We start from the raw sequence: 20,461 nt of genomic DNA, 5'->3' as shown, positions 1-20,461 counted from the left end.
TGGTTCTGTAAAACCAGATCCAATACATGAGGATATACAGATCCAAAACCAGCAAAAATTGCCCAGGGCACATCTCTCTGTAACACACAGATATGCACTAGAACTCATTTGGTGTTAAGCCAATTTACTTACCAGTATGTTTTTGTAGTGTTGGTAGAAACCAACCGAAATACCAATGTCATACAGATAGATCCCTGGTCAGAATATAAATTAGCACCTGAGTGCTGTGCTAACCACTATACAAATGTGCTTCTCATTTTCTGTTTCAGCTGTCCATTATTGAATTCATTGTATGTTCATACACATTTTTCTCTCTGTACTCAAGGCCTTCAGAAGACTGTTTCCAGAATGAGAAAAGTGGTCCAGGACTGGGAGAGAAAGAGCAGGTACAGTACATAGAGAATACACTCCAGTCATGTGATACATAGGACAGTGTCTTCATTTAGTATTGTTACATTTCCAGGAGTGGTTACTGCTCAGTGCCAGAAACCAGGAACTATGTCTTATCCGGGATGGGAAGCTGAGACCCTGCAAGACGTGCAAGAGCAATAAGGAGACCAAAAGGGAGGCCATGGAGAAATATCTGCAGCTCTTCTACCGAGAGAGACCTCCCATTATGGTGAGAGATGAGACAGCCAGATAACAGATATCTATAGGAGAGATCACCCATTACTGTGAGAGATGAAAAAGCCAGATAACAGATGTCTACAGGAGAGACCACCAATTGTGGTGAGAGATGAGACAGCCAGATAACCGATGTCTATAGGAGAGACCACCAATTGTGGTGAGAGATGAGACAGCCAGATAACCGATGTCTATAGGAGAGACCACCAATTGTGGTGAGAGATGAGACAGCCAGATAACCGATGTCTATAGGAGAGACCACCAATTGTGGTGAGAGATGAGACAGCCAGATAACCGATGTCTATAGGAGAGACCTCCCATTATGGTGAGAGATGAGACAGCCAGATAACAGATGTCTACAGGAGAGACCACCAATTGTGGTGAGAGATGAGACAGCCAGATAACCGATGTCTATAGGAGAGACCACCAATTGTGGTGAGAGATGAGACAGCCAGAAAAGAGTTCTATATGAGAGACCACCCATTATGGTGAGAGATGAGACAGCCAGATAACAGATGTCTATAGGAGTATTGATACCGTTTAAACAGTATCGATATTAGAGAGAGATTTGATTGCACAGACCAGATTGCCCATACCTCCCATCCCAATATAAAATAACTTTGTCACACAGAAACAGTTTGCGGTTCCAACACACACAAAGGTATTATATTGTAAAAAGGGTATAATCAGCCTTAGTCTATACAATGCAGCTATATACAGGATAAAGAAAAAGATACAATTACCAACACTTCGCCATGTGGTCTGGATCCTAGACTAACAGCTGTCCATCAGGATTGCTGTGTGTTTCTTTAGGGTCAGGCAGAGAAAAAGGAAGGAAGGGGGTTGGGACCCAGACTGCATAGGAATTTATAGGTGTACAATTTCCTTTGAACATAAGCTGAATACTCAGAGGGGCTCCCTATTGGCCCTTTATTACTGAGTCACAATGGTTGTTGCTATTCATTGGTTAGTAGATGGTTGACGTCACTGGAGGTTGAACTGTGTTAGAAAATCCCTTTATCCTAACATTTGGCATGCAACTCTACAGGGGATGTGTACAGTGATTTATACAGTATAGAGTGTAATTCTTGGCAGGTCTTCATAACTCGATAGTGATCCCTTCCATATTCATTCTGTTGGTTTCATATTCCTGTTGAGACAGAGGGAAATCGATAGATACTACTCATGACCCATTTATCTTATTCCTAATCCCAGATATCATATAACTTCTATTTAACATGTAACATTCACTGTATACCTTTAAAACACATAAACTTCTATGTTTGGAACATTTATTGTGTAAGTGGGTGAATATTTGTATGAGAGGAAAGAGTGTTTAAAGTGTTTATGTACTAAATAGCATTGTGCGTATCTCAGTCAGTTTAGGGTTAAATGGGATATAAGTTTTTTGTAAGGAAAGGCTGCTGTCCGTCGGGGTAAGGTTTCCGACAATAATACTTAAAAGCTGGCTATGCGATTGAAACGCAAAACAGTATTTAAACAGTATTGTTGTACTAACTTTGTTATGTGTTTATGTAATGTAAAATGGCGCCTAACCGTTGTGAGCACAGAAGCATGGCTCGCCATTCACAATATGGCGAGTTGCGGGGGCATGGGATGCGTGTGCATGTATAGCGAGCATGTGCAATTCGCGCATGCGCAAGTGCGTGCGCGAATGCGGCGGGAGCGTGTGTTCGCATAAAATGGCCGTGGACGATCAAATCGTCCAATGGATGTCGTGTTGCGATTCGTGCGCAATTAAGCGATCGCAACCAATTTATACGGTTTCGACAGGACAGACATCCCATTATGGTGAGAGATGAGACAGCCAGATAACAGATGTCTATAGGAGAGACCACCCATTATGGTGAGAGAAGAGACAGCCAGATAACAGATGTGTATAGGAGAGACCACCCATTATGGTGAGAGATGAGACAGCCAGATAACAGATGTCTATAGGAGAGACCACCCATTATGGTGAGAGATGAGACAGCCAGATAACAGATGTCTATAGGAGAGACCACCCATTATGGTGAGAGATGAGACAGCCAGATAACAGATGTGTATAGGAGAGACATCCCATTATGGTGAGAGATGAGACAGCCAGATAACAGATGTGTATAGGAGAGACCACCCATTATGGTGAGAGATGAGACAGCCAGATAACAGATGTGTATAGGAGAGACATCCCATTATGGTGAGAGATGAGACAGCCAGATAACAGATGTGTATAGGAGAGACCACCCATTATGGTGAGAGATGAGACAGCCAGATAACAGATGTGTATAGGAGAGACCTCCCATTATGGTGAGAGATGAGATAGCCAGATAACGGATGTGTATAGGAGAGACCACCCAATATGGTGAGAGATGAGACAGCCAGATAACAGATGTGTATAGGAGAGACCACCCATTATGATGAGAGATGAGACAGCCAGATAACAGATGTGTATAAGAGAGACCACCCATTATGGTGAGAGATGAGACAGCCGGATAACGGATGTGTATAGGAGAGACCACCCATTATGGTGAGAGATGAGACAGCCGGATAACGGATGTGTATAGGAGAGACCACCCATTATGGTGAGAGATGAGACAGCCAGATAACGGATGTGTATAGGAGAGACCACCCATTATGATGAGAGATGAGACAGCCAGATAACAGATGTGTATAGGAGAGACCACCCATTATGGTGAGAGATGAGACAGCCAGATAACAGATGTGTATAGGAGAGACCACCCATTATGGTGAGAGATGAGACAGCCGGATAACGGATGTGTATAGGAGAGACCATCCATTACTATGAGAGATGAGACAGCCAGATAACAGATGTGTATAGGAGAGACCACCCATTATGGTGAGAGATGAGACAGCCAGATAACAGATGTGTATAGGAGAGACCACCCATTATGGTGAGAGATGAGACAGCCAGATAACAGATGTGTATAGGAGAGACCACCCATTATGGTGAGAGATGAGACAGCCAGATAACAGATGTGTATAGGAGAGACATCCCATTATGGTGAGAGATGAGACAGCCAGATAACAGATGTGTATAGGAGAGACCACCCATTATGGTGAGAGATGAGACAGCCAGACAACAGATGTCTAAAGGAGAGACCACCCATTATGGTGAGAGATGAGACAGCCAGACAACAGATGTCTATAGGAGAGACCATCCATTACTATGAGAAATGAGACAGCCAGATAACAGATGTCTATAGGAGAGACCCCCCATTATGGTAAGAGATGAGACAGCCAGATAACAGATGTGTATAGGAGAGACCATCCATTACTATGAGAAATGAGACAGCCAGATAACAGATGTGTATAGGAGAGACTGTGAGGTTCTGGTTTTGTTGTGGACCCGGGGTGGTAATAGGAGCAGACACTGAAGCAGATTTAAAAATAAAGGTGGAGTTTTTATTGAGTAGCTTATAGACATGAATATGGAAAAACAAAGAGCCCGGGTATAGCACTAAAGTGCACTTGGGAGCTGTAGTGAAGCATTGGGAAAAAGTCCAGGTAGTGATAACAGAAGGGAGTCCAGTATTCCAGGGTTTGTGAGGCTGAAGTGAATGGCAGGCTGAAGTGTATGGCAGGCTGAAGTGTATGGCAGGCTGAAGTGAATGGCAGGCTGAGAAATAATGTCCAGGGAAACTGCAAATGGAGGCAAGGTGCAGGGTAACAGCTGACACGGATACTCAGGCAAGGGAGAGGACGCAGGAGCCAGCGGGGCTGGAACAGGCAGGGTGAATCAGGCTAGGTAATGATCCCAACAGACAGGTGAATGAGCACAGGAACTCTCTCTCTCTCTGAGAAACATGTTGCACTGGCAATGAGAGGAAGCTCGGCACTCCCTTAAATACCCAGTGCTGCACTGTGACAGGCCAGAGAGAGCATGTGACACACCAGGATAGGGCGACTAGGTCACATGACCGGAGGCAAGATGGCGGCGCCCATGCCAGTGCGGAACAGAAGCACCACCAGGCCTAACCAGACCAGAGTGACAGTATGCCCACACAGGACTACGCGCAGCCAATGCACCCCGCCAGATACCAGCGCCACCGCCAGACGCCCCTCGCCATAGTGTCCTCACAGGTAATACCTGCCGACCGGCATGCCGAGAGACCCTGCTCGTGACAGTACCCCCCCCCCTTATAGGACAATCACCAGGCTTTTCAGGATGGACAGTATGGAATTTCCTGATGAGTGCGGGAGCATGGATATCCTGGGCATCAGTAGAACAGCGGGCCGTAACCCTTCCAATCCAGAAGGTACTGTAATCGACCCCTGCGGACATGAAAATCCAGAACCTGGGAGACCTCGAACTCCACACCTCTAGCAGTCTGGATACGAGGGGGAATAGGGAGAACTTTGAGGAACTTGTTTAGGATTAATGGCTTAAGTAAGGAAATGTGGTAGGAATTCTAGAGTAAGAAGGAAGCTGAAGGCGATAAGCCACAGGATTGATGATTTCTGTGATGGAGAAGGGTCAGATGTAACGTGGGGCAAACTTCATGAAAGGGACTCTGAGGCGTAGGTTCTGGGTGGACAATCAAACCTGGTCTCCAACTTTCATGCAAGGTACCTTCCTTCGCTTCCTGTCTGTTTGTAGTTTGTAGCGAGAGGACGTCTTCTCCAAATCAGTGTGCACTCGAACCCATATGGACGCAAATCTCTGTACAGTATCCTCTACGGCTGGAACATCAAAAGCAGGCAGGCTACGGAATTCAGGTATTCGAGGGTGAAGACCGTAAACCACCTGGAATGGAGTTTGATTCGTAGAGGAATGATATGAGGCATTGTGCACGAATTCGGCCCAGGGCAGTAACTCGGACCAATTGTCTTGGGATGATGACATGAATATTCTTAGAAAAGTCTCAAGGTCCTGGTTGACTCTTTCTGTGGATCCATTACTCTATGGGTGGTAGGCTGTGGAAAAATTGAGTTTTACTTGCAGAATGGAACATAAGGCTCTCCAAAACTTTTCCACAAATTGAACGCCACGATCTGAGACTATTTCCGCAGGGAGTCCATGCAGGGGGAATATGTGCTGGACAAACAAATGAGCCAAATCAGAAGCTGTGGGTAATTTCTTTAGAGGGACGTAATGGACCATCTTCGAAAATCGATCCACCACGACCCAGATGGTGGTGTAGCCCTCCGAACTTGGTAAGTCCGTTACAAAGTCCATGGAGAGGTGCGTCCATGGACGTGATGGAATGGGTAGAGGCAACAACTCACCCGCTGGGGCTTGATGGGAGGATTTGTGCTGGGCACATGGGGTACATGAAGAGACAAATTCCAATACGACAGTCTTCATCGAGGGCCACCAGCAGAACCTTTTCAAAAATTCCAGGGTCTTCCGAGTACCAGAATGACCTGGGAAGCATGAGGAGTGAGCCCATGTGAGCAGCTGCTTCTTTAACTCCGGGGCCACAAAGGTTTTCCCAGTAGGAGGCTGTAGCTGTGTGGTAGCAAACACCCTTGATTCCAGCACGGGGGTACTGCACGAGGTGTCAGTATTGTTGTCACAGGGAAACGATCTAGACAGAGCATCTGCTTTCTGATTGAGGGCTCCAGAGTGAAAGGTCAGAGTAAAATGGAATCGAGCAAAGAATCTTGCCCATCGGGCCAGACGAGGACTTACACACTGGATATTTTTGAGGAAGAGGAGGTTTCTATGGTCGGTGAAGACAGTAAAAGGGAATTTAGCTCCTTCCAACATGTGTCGCCACTCTTTAAGTGCCAGCTTAACTGCCAAAAGTTCTTGTTCACAAATAGCAAACTTTTTTTCAGAAGGAGAAAACTTCTTTGAGAAGAAGCCACAAGGGTGAACTTGGTTATCCTCATACCGTTGAGATAGAACTGCCCCCACTGCCTCCGAAGATGCATCTACCTCCAACAGAAAAGGTCTATCCACGTCTGGTTGTCTTAACACTGGAGCAGTGATAAAAGCTTGTTTCAAAAGCTGGAAGGCTTGGAGTCCATAGAGTAGGATTAGCGCCTTTACGAGTCAATGCTGTGATGGGAGCCAACAGGAACGAAAATCCTTTAATAAAGCGTCTATAGTAATTGGCGAATCCGAGCAGTCTCTGGATGGCTTTCAATGTCTGGGGTCGGGACCAATCTAGAATTGCCTGAACCTTTTTTCCAGACTGGAACCGGAGATGACATAAGCAAGGAATGGCACACTGGGTACACTGAAGACACATTTCTCTAATTTACAGTAGAGATGTTTTTTTCTTAAACGAGACAGCACTTCCTTCACATGTTTATGGTGCTCGTCTAGAGAGGAGGAAAAAATCAGTATATCGTCCAGATAAACGACTACGGAGACATACAACAAATCCCGGAAAATCTTGTTGACGAAGCCTTGAAAGATAGCAGGAGCATTGCATAAGCCAAAGGGCATCACGAGATATTCAAAGTGTCCATCTCTGGTATTAAAAGCGGGTTTCCACTCATCTCCTGCATGGATACGAATAAGGTTATAGGCCCCTCGTAGGTCTAATTTAGAAAAAACGATGGCTCCCTTAACTCTGTCGAATAGGTCTGTAATCAACGGAACAGGGTATCGATTCATGACTGTTATGTCATTAAGGCCTCGATAATCTATACATGGTCTTAACCCACCATCCTTCTGCCCCACGAAAAAGAATCCAGCACCAGCAGGAGACATAGAGGGACGAATTAACCCTTTCTCTAAATTCTCCCGTATGTACTCGGACATTGCTTTTATCTCTGGCAAGGATAGAGGATAGGTGCGACCTCGAGGAGGTATCTTATCAGGCAGCAATTCGATGGGGCAATCCCATTCCCTGTGAGGAGGTAAGATTTTAGCTTGTTGTTCAGAAAAAACGTCAGCAAACAGTTGATACTCTTTGGGAATAGCTGGAGGTATTAACGAGACTGTTTTCCTCATAGGTCGTATCTTGGGAAGACAGGATCTCTGACACTCAACTCCTCATGAAAGAATTCGCATAGAACACCAGTCTATCCTGGGATTGTGCAGACGCAACCAGGGTAACCCTAGAACAACTTATTGGGAAGCCTCAGGAATCATGAGAAATTTTAGATACTGAAAATGGAGTGCTCCAATGCGGACTAGCACTGGTTGAGTCTCCTTGGTGACAACTCCATTAGCCAGAGGACCTCCGTCTACAGCAGTCAGAGAGATTGAATGATCCAGGGTAGAACAGGGAATTCGTCATTTATCAATGAGACTAGAGGTCATAAAGTTTCCAGCTGCTCCAGAATCTAGTAGAGCAGTGACAAAGGCAGGTTTAGGCTTGACATCTATGGCCAATATCAGGACAAAGTCTTTGAAAGTTGGGGACGGACAGATTTTTCTTAACTTGATATCCCCAGGGTCAGTTAGGAATGGGCGTTTCCCGGCTTGCAGGTACAGGAGGCCACCAGGTGACCCGATTCTCCACAGTATAGGCAGAGGTTTTTTGATATTCTTCTCTGGCGTTCTTCTCTGGAGAGGTGGGTATGATTCACCTGCATTGGCTCTTCATCTTTAGGAGGAGGAGATGGACGGGTAGAGGAAGGGTGACGGACTTAGTATGGTCAGTTCTTTGTTTCTCGGCCTGACGTTCTCTAAAGCGGAGATCGACCTTGTTACAGAGAGAAATCAGATCATTGAGATTAGTAGGAAGGTCACGGGTGACCAAGTAATCCTTCAGACGGTCGGAAAGCCCAAGCCAGAAAGCTGAGGTGAGGGCTTCCTCATTCCACTTGAGCTCTGATGCCAAAATCTGGAACTGTACTACATATTGGCTGACTGGACGGGTTCCTTGTTTCAGTGACATAATGCTAATTGAGGCTGATACAGTTCACCCAGGTTCGTAAAAAATCCTCCTGAATGATGTTACAAAGTCTGTATAGTTGTCCAGCAGGGAATCTGAATGCTCCCAGAGTGGGGAAGCCCAATCCAAGGCGGGACCAGACAACAGAGACACCAGGTTGGCCACTTTGGTTCTAGCAGTGGAGAAGTTGTCAGGCTGTAGGGTGAAATGTATATCACACTGATTCAGGAATCCGCGGCAGAGCTTGGGGTTGCCATCGAATTTACTTGGCATAGGAAGGTGCAGTCGAGGGGATGCCCTGTAACTGGTATTATCAGGCGGAGTAGTAGAGCTAACTATAGTTACATTAGAGGTAGACAAGGAGGTTTGCAGATTATCCTGTCGTTTGGACATTTCTTGCCATTTGATGTTGCATAGCTTCCAGGTTTTCCATCTGCAATACATCGGAATAAATCCGCTCCAGACTCCTGTCCTGTGGCCGGGTCCATGGGGCCAGTGCATACTGTGAGGTTCTGGTTTTGTTGTGGACCCGGGGTGGTAATAGGAGCAGACACTGAAGCAGATTTAAAAATAAATGTGGAGTTTTTAATGAGTGGCTTAACAGACATGAATGTGGCAAAACAAAAAGTCCGGCTATAGCTGTAGTGAAGCATTGGGAAAAAGTCCTGGTAGTGCTAACAGAAGGTAGTCCAGTATTCCAGGGTTTGTGAGGCTGAAAAGAATTGCAGGCTGAAGTGTATGGCAGGCTGAAGTGTATGGCAGGATGAAGTGAGTGGCAGGATGAAGTGAGTGGCAGGCTGAAGTGAATGGCAGGATGAAGTGAGTGGCAGGCTGAAGTGTATGGCAGGCTGAAGTGAATGGCAGGCTGAAGTGAATGGCAGGCTGAAGTGAATGGCAGACTGAAGTGTATGGCAGGCTGAAGTGTATGGCAGGCTGAAGTGTATGGCAGGCTGAAGTGTATGGCAGGCTGAAGTGAGTGGCAGGCTGAAGTGAATGGCAGGCTGAAGTGAATGGCCGACTGAGGTGTATGGCAGGCTGAAGTGAATGGCAGGCTGAAGTGAATGGCAGGCTGAAGTGTATGGCAGGCTGAAGTGAATGGCAGGCTGAAGTGAATGGCAGACTGAAGTGTATGGCAGGCTGAAGTGTATGGCAGGCTGAAGTGAATGGCAGGCTGAGAAATAATGTCCAGGGAAACTGCAAGTGGAGGCAGGGTGCAGGGTAACAGCTGACACAGGTACTCAGGCAAAGAAGGATGCAGGAGCCAGCGGGGCTGGAACAGGCAGAGTGACACAGGCTACGTAATGATCCCAACAGACAGGTGAATGAGCACAGGAACTCTCTCTCTCTCTCTCTCTCTCTCTCTCTCTCTCTCTCTCTCTCTCTCTCTCTCTCTCTCTCTCTCTCTCTCTCTCTCTCTCTCTCTCATAGTGTGTGCAGGAGTGTTACCATGTAACATATAATAGTGTGTGCAGGAGTGTTACCATGTAACATATAATAGTGTGTGCAGGAGTGTTACCATGTAACATATAATAGTGTGTGCAGGAGTGTTACCATGAAACATATAATAGTGTGTGCAGGAGTGTTACCATGTAACATATAATAGTGTGTGCAGGAGTGTTACCATGTAACATATAATAGTGTGTGCAGGAGTGTTACCATGTAACATATAATAGTGTATGCAGGAGTGTTACCATGTAACATATAATAGTGTGTGCAGGAGTGTTACCATGTAACATATAATTTATATGTTACATGGTAACACTCCTGCACACACTGTTATATGTTACATGGTAACACTCCTGCATACACTGTTATATGTTACATGGTAACAATCCTGCACACACTGTTATATGTTACATGGTAACATTCCTGCACACACTGTTATATGTTACATCGTAACACTCCTGCACACACTGTTATATGTTACATGGTAATACTCCTGCACACACTATCACATGTTACATGGTAACACTCCTGCACACACTATCACATGTTACATGGTAACACTCCTGCACACACTGTTATATGTTACATGGTAACACTCCTGCACACACTGTTATATGTTACATGGTAACACTCCTGCACACACTGTTATATGTTACATGGTAACACTCCTGCACACAGTGTTATATGTTACATGGTAATACTCCTGCACACACTATCACATGTTACATGGTAACACTCCTGCACACACTGTTATATGTTACATGGTAACACTCCTGCACACACTGTTATATGTTACATGGTAATACTCCTGCACACACTATTATATGTTACATGGTAATACTCCTGCACACACTATTATATGTTACATGGTAACACTCCTGCACACACTGTTATATGTTACATGGTAACACTCCTGCACACACTGTTATATGTTACATGGTAACACTCCTGCACACACTATTATATGTTACATGGTAACACTCCTGCACACACTGTTATGTTACATGGTAACACTCCTGCACACACTATTATATGTTACATGGTAACACTCCTGCACACACTATTATATGTTACATGGTAACACTCCTGCACACACTATTATACAGTATGTTACATGCTACAAACATACATTCATCACTTTATTGAGAGCATTAATATGACATTTAAACCACACATGATCTTCAGCAAATGCAGCCAGTGATTTATATATAGCACACACATATTCTGCAGCACTGTACAGAGAATATCTGCTCATTCACATCACTCCCTGCCCCAGTGAGCTTACACTCTGTATTCCCTACCACATGGGCGCGAACACACACACACACACGTTCTCCTTTGTCAGCAGATAATTAGCCTACCTGTATGGGGTGTAGATTGAAACCCACATAAACCTGGGGAGAACATACAAACCCCATATAGATAGGGCTCTGCATATCGTTATGGTGGTCAGACCAGTGTAAGTATTGGCATGTACTGTATACACCTTTCAGAGGCATTAATGGCTTCTTTACACCCAAATCCCATTTTCTCTCTTGTAGATACCTGAGCAGGATTATTTTAATCCAGATGAGCTGCTAATGCCCCCGGTTTTACACCACGAGGAGATGCCCCCAGTCTTACACCATGAGGAGATGCCCCCAGTCTTACACCACGAGGAGACGCCCCCAGTCTTACACCACGAGGAGACGCCCCCATTTCTCCCACTCAATGGCTGTAGAGGCTTCTTTACACACTCAGCTTTGGGACTGTCTGTTCTTCCCTCTCCCAAACATCTTCAGGTATGTGGTGCGGAGAATGAAGACGGGGTCAATTAGAGTTAGATGCATTTGCAGGTAGAAATGTTAAAATTAATTATTAAACCAAATTAACTAGAAGAGAATGTAAGTCACAACCAGTGTTGTCAGCTGTACGCAGTGTGCGAGGCAGAACGGGCAGACTAAACCAAGCTCGCCCCTGTAACAGGCATCCTCCTACAGTATTTTGGGTTATATGCATCTTTCAAATACATTTATTACTAAGTGTAACTTCTGTGCAGACAAGTGTAGATTTTAGCTCAAATTTTGTTAGTGGGACTAATCACATGTACAACAAACAGCAACAGCATTGTCTACCAGCATAAAGGGCAGATGCCGTCAGGTATGAAACCTACAGTGGTGATGTCAGACAGGTGCTTAGTAATAAGGTGCGCAGCTCCATCTGTAAGGCAAGAAGCATACAATGTCCTAGATACCTGGCTGCCTAGCACTGTGCACAGGAGAGTATGAACAATGTGAAGGTATCACACCCACTATGGGGTCAATGAACAATGGGGCAATCAGACATGTTGGGAGAAAGAGTTTTGGGTCCAGTGAGGTAGAGAAATGTGTGTATGAAGGCCAAAGGGGAGCTGACCAGTCACAGGTATAGGAGATGTAACCTACTAGTGATATAGACAAGATGGGGGTGAGGGAACACTTACAGGAGGAGACTGGTGAGGTGGAGAGATGTGTATGAAGGCCAAAGGGGAGCTGACCAGTCACAGGTATAGGAGATGTAACCTACTAGTGATATAGACAAGATGGGGGTGAGAGAACACTCACAGGAGGAGACTGGTGAGGTGGAGAGATGTGTATGAAGGCCAAAGGGGAGCTGACCAGTCACAGGTATAGGAGATGTAACCTACTAGTGATATAGACAAGATGGGGGTGAGAGAACACTCACAGGAGGAGACTGGTGAGGTGGAGAGATGTGTATGAAGGCCAAGGCGGAGCTGACCAATCACAGGTATAGGAGATGTAACCTACTAGTGATATAGACAAGATGGGGGTGAGGGAACACTCACAGGAGGGGACTGGTGAGGTGGAGAGATGTATATGAAGGCCAAGGCGGAGCTGACCAGTCACAGATATAGGAGATGTAACCTACTAGTGATATAGACAAGATGGGGGTGAGAGAACACTTACAGGAGGAGACTGGTGAGGTGGAGAGATGTGTATGAAGGCCAAGGCGGAGCTGACCAGTCACAGGTATAGGAGATGTAACCTACTAGTGATATAGACAAGATGGGGGTGAGGGAACACTTACAGGAGGAGACTGGTGAGGTGGAGAGATGTGTATGAAGGCCGAGGTGGAGCTGACCAGTCACAGGTATAGGAGATGTAACCTACTGGTGATATAGACAAGATGGGGGTGAGGGAACACTTACAGGAGGAGACTGGTGAGGTGGAGAGATGTGTATGAAGGCCGAGGTGGAGCTGACCAGTCACAGGTATAGGAGATGTAACCTGCTAGTGATATAGACAAGATGGGGGTGAGGGAACACTTACAGGAGTAGACTGGTGAGGTGGAGAGATGTGTATGAAGGCCAAGGCGGAGCTGACCAGTCACAGGTATAGGAGATGTAACCTACTAGTGATATAGACAAGATGGGGGTGAGGGAACACTCACAGGAGGAGACTGGTGAGGTGGACAGATGTGTATGAAGGCCAAGGCGGAGCTGACCAATCACAGGTATAGGAGATGTAACCTACTAGTGATATAGACAAGATGGGGGTGAGGGAACACTTACAGGAGGAGACTGGTGAGGTGGAGAGATGTGTATGAAGGCCGAGGTGGAGCTGACCAGTCACAGGTATAGGAGATGTAACCTGCTAGTGATATAGACAAGATGGGGGTGAGGGAACACTTACAGGAGGAGACTGGTGAGGTGGAGAGATATGTATGAAGGCCAAGGCGGAGCTGACCAGTCACAGGTATAGGAGATGTAACCTACTAGTGATATAGACAAGATGGGGTGAGGGAACACTTACAGGAGGACACTGGTGAGGTGGAGAGATGTATATGAAGGCCAAGGCGGAGCTGACCAGTCACAGATATAGGAGATGTAACCTACTAGTGATATAGACAAGATGGGGGTGAGGGAACACTCACAGGAGGGGACAGGTGAGGTGGAGAGATGTGTGTATGAAGGCCAAGGCGGAGCTGACCAGTCACAGGTATAGGAGATGTAACCTGCTAGTGATATAGACAAGATGGGGGTGAGGGAACACTTACAGGAGTAGACTGGTGAGGTGGAGAGATGTGTATGAAGGCCAAGGCGGAGCTGACCAGTCACAGGTATAGGAGATGTAACCTACTAGTGATATAGACAAGATGGGGGTGAGGGAACACTTACAGGAGGACACTGGTGAGGTGGAGAGATGTATATGAAGGCCAAGGCGGAGCTGACCAGTCACAGATATAGGAGATGTAACCTACTAGTGATATAGACAAGATGGGGGTGAGGGAACACTCACAGGAGGGGACAGGTGAGGTGGAGAGATGTGTGTATGAAGGCCAAGGCGGAGCTGACCAGTCACAGGTATAGGAGATGTAACCTGCTAGTGATATAGACAAGATGGGGGTGAGGGAACTCTTACAGGAGTAGACTGGTGAGGTGGAGAGATGTGTATGAAGGCCAAGGCGGAGCTGACCAGTCACAGGTATAGGAGATGTAACCTGATAGTGATATAGACAAGATGGGGGTGAGGGAACACTCACAGGAGGAGACTGGTGAGGTGGAGAGATGTGTATGAAGGCCAAGGCGGAGCTGACCAGTCACAGGTATAGGAGATGTAACCTGCTAGTGATATAGACAAGATGGGGGTGAGGGAACACTTACAGGAGGAGACTGGTGAGGTGGAGAGATGTGTATGAAGGCCAAGGCGGAGCTGACCAGTCACAGGTATAGGAGATGTAACCTGCTAGTGATATAGACAAGATGGGGGTGAGGGAACACTTACAGGAGAGGACTGGTGAGGTGGAGAGATGTGTGTATGAAGGCCAAGGCGGAGCTGACCAGTCACAGGTATAGGAGATGTAACCTACTAGTGATATAGACAAGATGGGGGTGAGGGAACACTTACAGGAGGAGACTGGTGAGGTGGAGAGATGTGTATGAAGGCCGAGGTGGAGCTGACCAGTCACAGGTATAGGAGATGTAACCTGCTAGTGATATAGACAAGATGGGGGTGAGGGAACACTTACAGGAGGAGACTGGTGAGGTGGAGAGATGTGTATGAAGGCCAAGGCGGAGCTGACCAGTCACAGGTAAAGGAGATGTAACCTACTAGTGATATAGACAAGATGGGGGTGAGGGAACACTTACAGGAGGACACTGGTGAGGTGGAGAGATGTATATGAAGGCCAAGGCGGAGCTGACCAGTCACAGGTATAGGAGATGTAACCTACTAGTGATATAGACAAGATGGGGGTGAGGGAACACTCACAGGAGGGGACAGGTGAGGTGGAGAGATGTGTGTATGAAGGCCAAGGTGGAGCTGACCAGTCACAGGTATAGGAGATGTAACCTGCTAGTGATATAGACAAGATGGGGGTGAGGGAACACTTACAGGAGTAGACTGGTGAGGTGGAGAGATGTGTATGAAGGCCAAGGCGGAGCTGACCAGTCACAGGTATAGGAGATGTAACCTGCTAGTGATATAGACAAGATGGGGGTGAGGGAACACTCACAGGAGGGGACTGGTGAGGTGGAGAGATGTGTGTATGAATGCCAAGGCGGAGCTGACCAGTCACAGGTATAGGAGATGTAACCTGCTAGTGATATAGACAAGATGGGGGTGAGAGAACATTCACAGGAGGAGACTGGTGAGGTGGAGAGATGTGTATGAAGGCCAAGGCGGAGCTGACCAGTCACAGGTATAGGGGATGTAACCTACTGGTGATATAGACAAGATGGGGGTGAGGGAACACTTACAGGAGGAGACTGGAGAGGTGGAGAGATGTGTATGAAGGCCAAGGCGGTGCTGACCAGTCACAGGTATAGGAGATGTAACCTGCTAGTGATATAGACAAGATGGGGGTGAGGGAACACTTAAAGGAGGGGACTGGTGAGGTGGAGAGATGTGTATGAAGGCCAAGGCGGAGCTGACCAGTCACAGGTATAGGAGATGTAACTTACTGGTGATATTGACAAGATGGGGGTGAGGGAACACTTACAGGAGGGGACTGGTGAGGTGGAGAGATGTGTGTATGAAGGCCAAAGGGGAGCTGACCAGTCACAGGTATAGGAGATGTAACCTACTAGTGATATAGACAAGATGGGGGTGAGGGAACACTTACAGGAGGAGACTGGTGAGGTGGAGAGATGTGCATGAAGGCCAAGGCGGAGCTGACCAGTCACAGGTATAGGAGATGTAACCTACTAGTGATATAGACAAGATGGGGGTGAGGGAACACTCACAGGAGGGGACTGGTGAGGTGGAGAGATGTGTGTATGAAGGCCAAAGGGGAGCTGACCAGTCACAGGTATAGGAGATGTAACCTACTAGTGATATAGACAAGATGGGGGTGAGAGAACATTCACAGGAGGAGACTGGTGAGGTGGAGAGATGTGTATGAAGGCCAAGGCGGAGCTGACCAGTCACAGGTATAGGAGATGTAACCTACTAGTGATATAGACAAGATGGGGGTGAGGGAACACTTACAGGAGGAGACTGGTGAGGTGGAGAGATGTGTATGAAGGCCAAGGCGGAGCTGACCAGTCACAGGTATAGGGGATGTAACCTACTGGTGATATAGACAAGATGGGGGTGAGGGAACACTTACAGGAGGAGACTGGTGAGGTGGAGAGATGTGTATGAAGGCCAAGGCGGAGCTGACCAGTCACAGGTATAGGAGATGTAACCTGCTAGTGATATAGACAAGATGGGGGTGAGGGAACACTTACAGGAGGGGACTGGTGAGGTGGAGAGATGTGTATGCAGGCCAAGGCGGAGCTGACCAGTCACAGGTATAGGAGATGTAACCTACTGGTGATATTGACAAGATGGGGGTGAGGGAACACTTACAGGAGGGGACTGGTGAGGTGGAGAGATGTGTGTATGAAGGCCAAAGGGGAGCTGACCAGTCACAGGTATAGGAGATGTAACCTACTAGTGATATAGACAAGATGGGGGTGAGGGAACACTTACAGGAGGAGACTCGTGAGGTGGCGAGATGTGTATGAAGGCCAAAGGGGAGCTGACCAGTCACAGGTATAGGAGATGTAACCTACTAGTGATATAGACAAGATGGGGGAGAGAGAACATTCACAGGAGGGGACTGGTGAGGTGGAGAGATATGTATGAAGGCCAAAGGGGAGCTGACCAGTCACAGGTATAGGAGATGTAACCTACTAGTGATATAGACAAGATGGGGGAGAGAGAACATTCACAGGAGGAGACTCGTGAGGTGGAGAGATGTGTATGAAGGCCAAAGGGGAGCTGACCAGTCACAGGTATAGGAGATGTAACCTACTAGTGATATAGACAAGATGGGGCAGAGAGAACATTCACAGGAGGGGACTGGTGAGGTGGAGAGATGTGTATGAAGGCAAAGGTGGAGCTGACCAGTCACAGGTATAGGAGATGTAACCTACTAGTGTTATAGACAAGATGGGGGTGAGGGAACACTTACAGGAGGAGACTGGTGAGGTGGAGAGATGTGTATGAAGGCCAAGGCGGAGCTGACCAGCCACAGGTATAGGAGATGTAACCTACTAGTGATATAGACAAGATGGGGGTGAGGGAACACTTACAGGAGGAGACTGGTGAGGTGGAGAGATGTGTATGAAGGCCAAGGCGGAGCTTACCAATCACAGGTATAAGAGATGTAACCTGCTAGTGATATAGACAAGATGCGGGTGAGGGAACACTCACAGGAGGGGACTGGTGAGGTGGAGAGATGTGTGTATGAAGGCCAAGGTGGAGCTGACCAGTCACAGGTATAGGAGATGTAACCTGCTAGTGATAAAGACAAGATGGGGGTGAGGGAACACTTACAGGAGGGGAATGGTGAGGTGGAGAGATGTGTGTATGAAGGCCAAGGGGGAGCTGACCAGTCACAGGTATAGGAGATGTAACCTGCTAGTGATATAGACAAGATGGGTTTGAGAGAACACTTACAGGAGGGGACTGGTGAGGTGGAGAGATGTGTATGAAGGCCAAGGCGGAGCTGACCAGTGACAGGTATAGGAGATGTAACCTACTAGTGATATAGACAAGATGGGGGTGAGAGAACATTCACAGGAGGAGACTGGTGAGGTGGAGAGATGTGTATGAAGGCAAAGGCGGAGCTGACCAGTCACAGGTATAGGAGATGTAACCTACTAGTGTTATAGACAAGATGGGGGTGAGAGAACATTCACAGGAGGAGACTGGTGAGGTGGAGAGATGTGTATGAAGGCAAAGGCCGAGCTGACCAGTCACAGGTATAGGAGATGTAACCTACTAGTGTTATAGACAAGATGGGGGTGAGGGAACACTTACAGGAGGAGACTGGTGAGGTGGAGAGATGTGTGTATGAAGGCCAAAGGGGAGCTGACCAGTCACAGGTATAGGAGATGTAACCTTCTAGTGATATAGACAAGATGGGGGTGAGGGAACACTTACAGGAGGAGACTGGTGTGGTGGAGAGATGTGTATGAAGGCAAAGGCGGAGCTGACCAGTCACAGGTATAGGAGATGTAACCTACTAGTGTTATAGACAAGATGGGGGTGAGGGAACACTTACAGGAGGAGACTGGTGAGGTGGAGAGATGTGTATGAAGGCTAAGGCGGAGCTGACCAGTCACAGGTATAGGAGATGTAATCTGCTAGTGATATAGACAAGATGGGGGTGAGGGAACACTTACAGGAGGAGACTGGTGAGGTGGAGAGATGTATATGAAGGCCGAGGTGGAGCTGTCCAGTCACAGGTATAGGAGATGTAACCTGCTAGTGATATAGACAAGATGGGGGTGAGGGAACACTCACAGGAGGGGACTGGTGAGGTAGAGAGATGTGTGTATGAAGGCTAAGGCGGAGCTGACCAGTCACAGGTATAGGAGATGTAACCTACTAGTGATATAGACAATATGGGGGTGAAGGAACACTTACAGGAGAACACTGGTGAGGTGGAGAGATGTATATGAAGGCCAAGGCGGAGCTGACCAGTCACAGATATAGGAGATGTAACCTACTAGTGAAATAGACAAGATGGGGGTGAGGGAACACTCACAGGAGGGGACAGGTGAGGTGGAGAGATGTGTGTATGAAGGCCAAGGCGGAGCTGACCAGTCACAGGTATAGTAGATGTAACCTGCTAGTGATATAGACAAGATGGGGGTGAGGGAACACTTACAGGAGTAGACTGGTGAGGTGGAGAGATGTGTATGAAGGCCAAGGCGGAGCTGACCAGTCACAGGTATAGGAGATGTAACCTGCTAGTGATATAGACAAGATGGGGGTGAGGGAACACTCACAGGAGGGGACTGGTGAGGTGGAGAGATGTGTGTATGAAGGCCAAGGCGGAGCTGACCAGTCACAGGTATAGGAGATGTAACCTGCTAGTGATATAGACAAGATGGGGGTGAGAGAACATTCACAGGAGGAGACTGGTGAGGTGGAGAGATGTGTGTATGAAGGCCAAGGCGGAGCTGACCAGTCACAGGTATAGGGGATGTAACCTACTGGTGATATAGGCAAGATGGGGGTGAGGGAACACTTACAGGAGGAGACTGGTGAGGTGGAGAGATGTGTATGAAGGTCAAGGCGGTGCTGACCAGTCACAGGTATAGGAGATGTAACCTGCTAGTGATATAGACAAGATGGGGGTGAGGGAACACTTACAGGAGGAGACTGGTGAGGTGGAGAGATGTGTATGAAGGCCAAGGCGGAGCTGACCAGTCACAGGTATAGGGGATGTAACCTACTGGTGATATAGACAAGATGGGGGTGAGGGAACACTTACAGGAGGAGACTGGTGAGGTGGAGAGATGTGTATGAAGGCCAAGGCGGAGCTGACCAGTCACAGGTATAGGAGATGTAACCTGCTAGTGATATAGACAAGATGGGGGTGAGGGAACACTTACAGGAGGGGACTGGTGAGGTGGAGAGATGTGTATGCAGGCCAAGGCGGAGCTGACCAGTCACAGGTATAGGAGATGTAACCTACTGGTGATATTGACAAGATGGGGGTGAGGGAACACTTACAGGAGGGGACTGGTGAGGTGGAGAGATGTGTGTATGAAGGCCAAAGGGGAGCTGACCAGTCACAGGTATAGGAGATGTAACCTACTAGTGATATAGACAAGATGGGGGTGAGGGAACACTTACAGGAGGAGACTCGTGAGGTGGCGAGATGTGTATGAAGGCCAAAGGGGAGCTGACCAGTCACAGGTATAGGAGATGTAACCTACTAGTGATATAGACAAGATGGGGGAGAGAGAACATTCACAGGAGGGGACTGGTGAGGTGGAGAGATATGTATGAAGGCCAAAGGGGAGCTGACCAGTCACAGGTATAGGAGATGTAACCTACTAGTGATATAGACAAGATGGGGGTGAGGGAACACTTACAGGAGGACACTGGTGAGGTGGAGAGATGTATATGAAGGCCAAGGCGGAGCTGACCAGTCACAGGTATAGGAGATGTAACCTACTAGTGATATAGACAAGATGGGGGTGAGGGAACACTCACAGGAGGGGACAGGTGAGGTGGAGAGATGTGTGTATGAAGGCCAAGGTGGAGCTGACCAGTCACAGGTATAGGAGATGTAACCTGCTAGTGATATAG

General features: G+C 47.4%; 1 protein-coding gene across 1 annotated transcript in view; it reads left to right on the top strand.

Moving 5' to 3' along the window:
* Positions 1-325: 325 nt before the first annotated feature.
* The window catches only part of WDR97 (WD repeat domain 97), a gene marked incomplete at its 5' end in the record, with an annotated part of 527,575 nt that continues 507,439 nt past the window's right edge, over positions 326-20,461 (top strand). Inside the window, 3 exons of the mRNA XM_088460925.1 lie at positions 326-386; positions 464-619; positions 11,429-11,668. Coding sequence (XP_088317051.1) covers positions 326-386; positions 464-619; positions 11,429-11,668 — 457 coding nt within the window. The remainder of the gene's footprint in view (positions 387-463; positions 620-11,428; positions 11,669-20,461) is intronic.

The sequence above is a fragment of the Taudactylus pleione genome, unplaced genomic scaffold, assembly GCF_031769625.1.
Source record: "Taudactylus pleione unplaced genomic scaffold, aTauple2 ptg000991l, whole genome shotgun sequence".
Classification (NCBI taxonomy): domain Eukaryota; kingdom Metazoa; phylum Chordata; class Amphibia; order Anura; family Myobatrachidae; genus Taudactylus; species Taudactylus pleione.
This window is presented reverse-complemented; position numbering and strand designations above follow the sequence as displayed.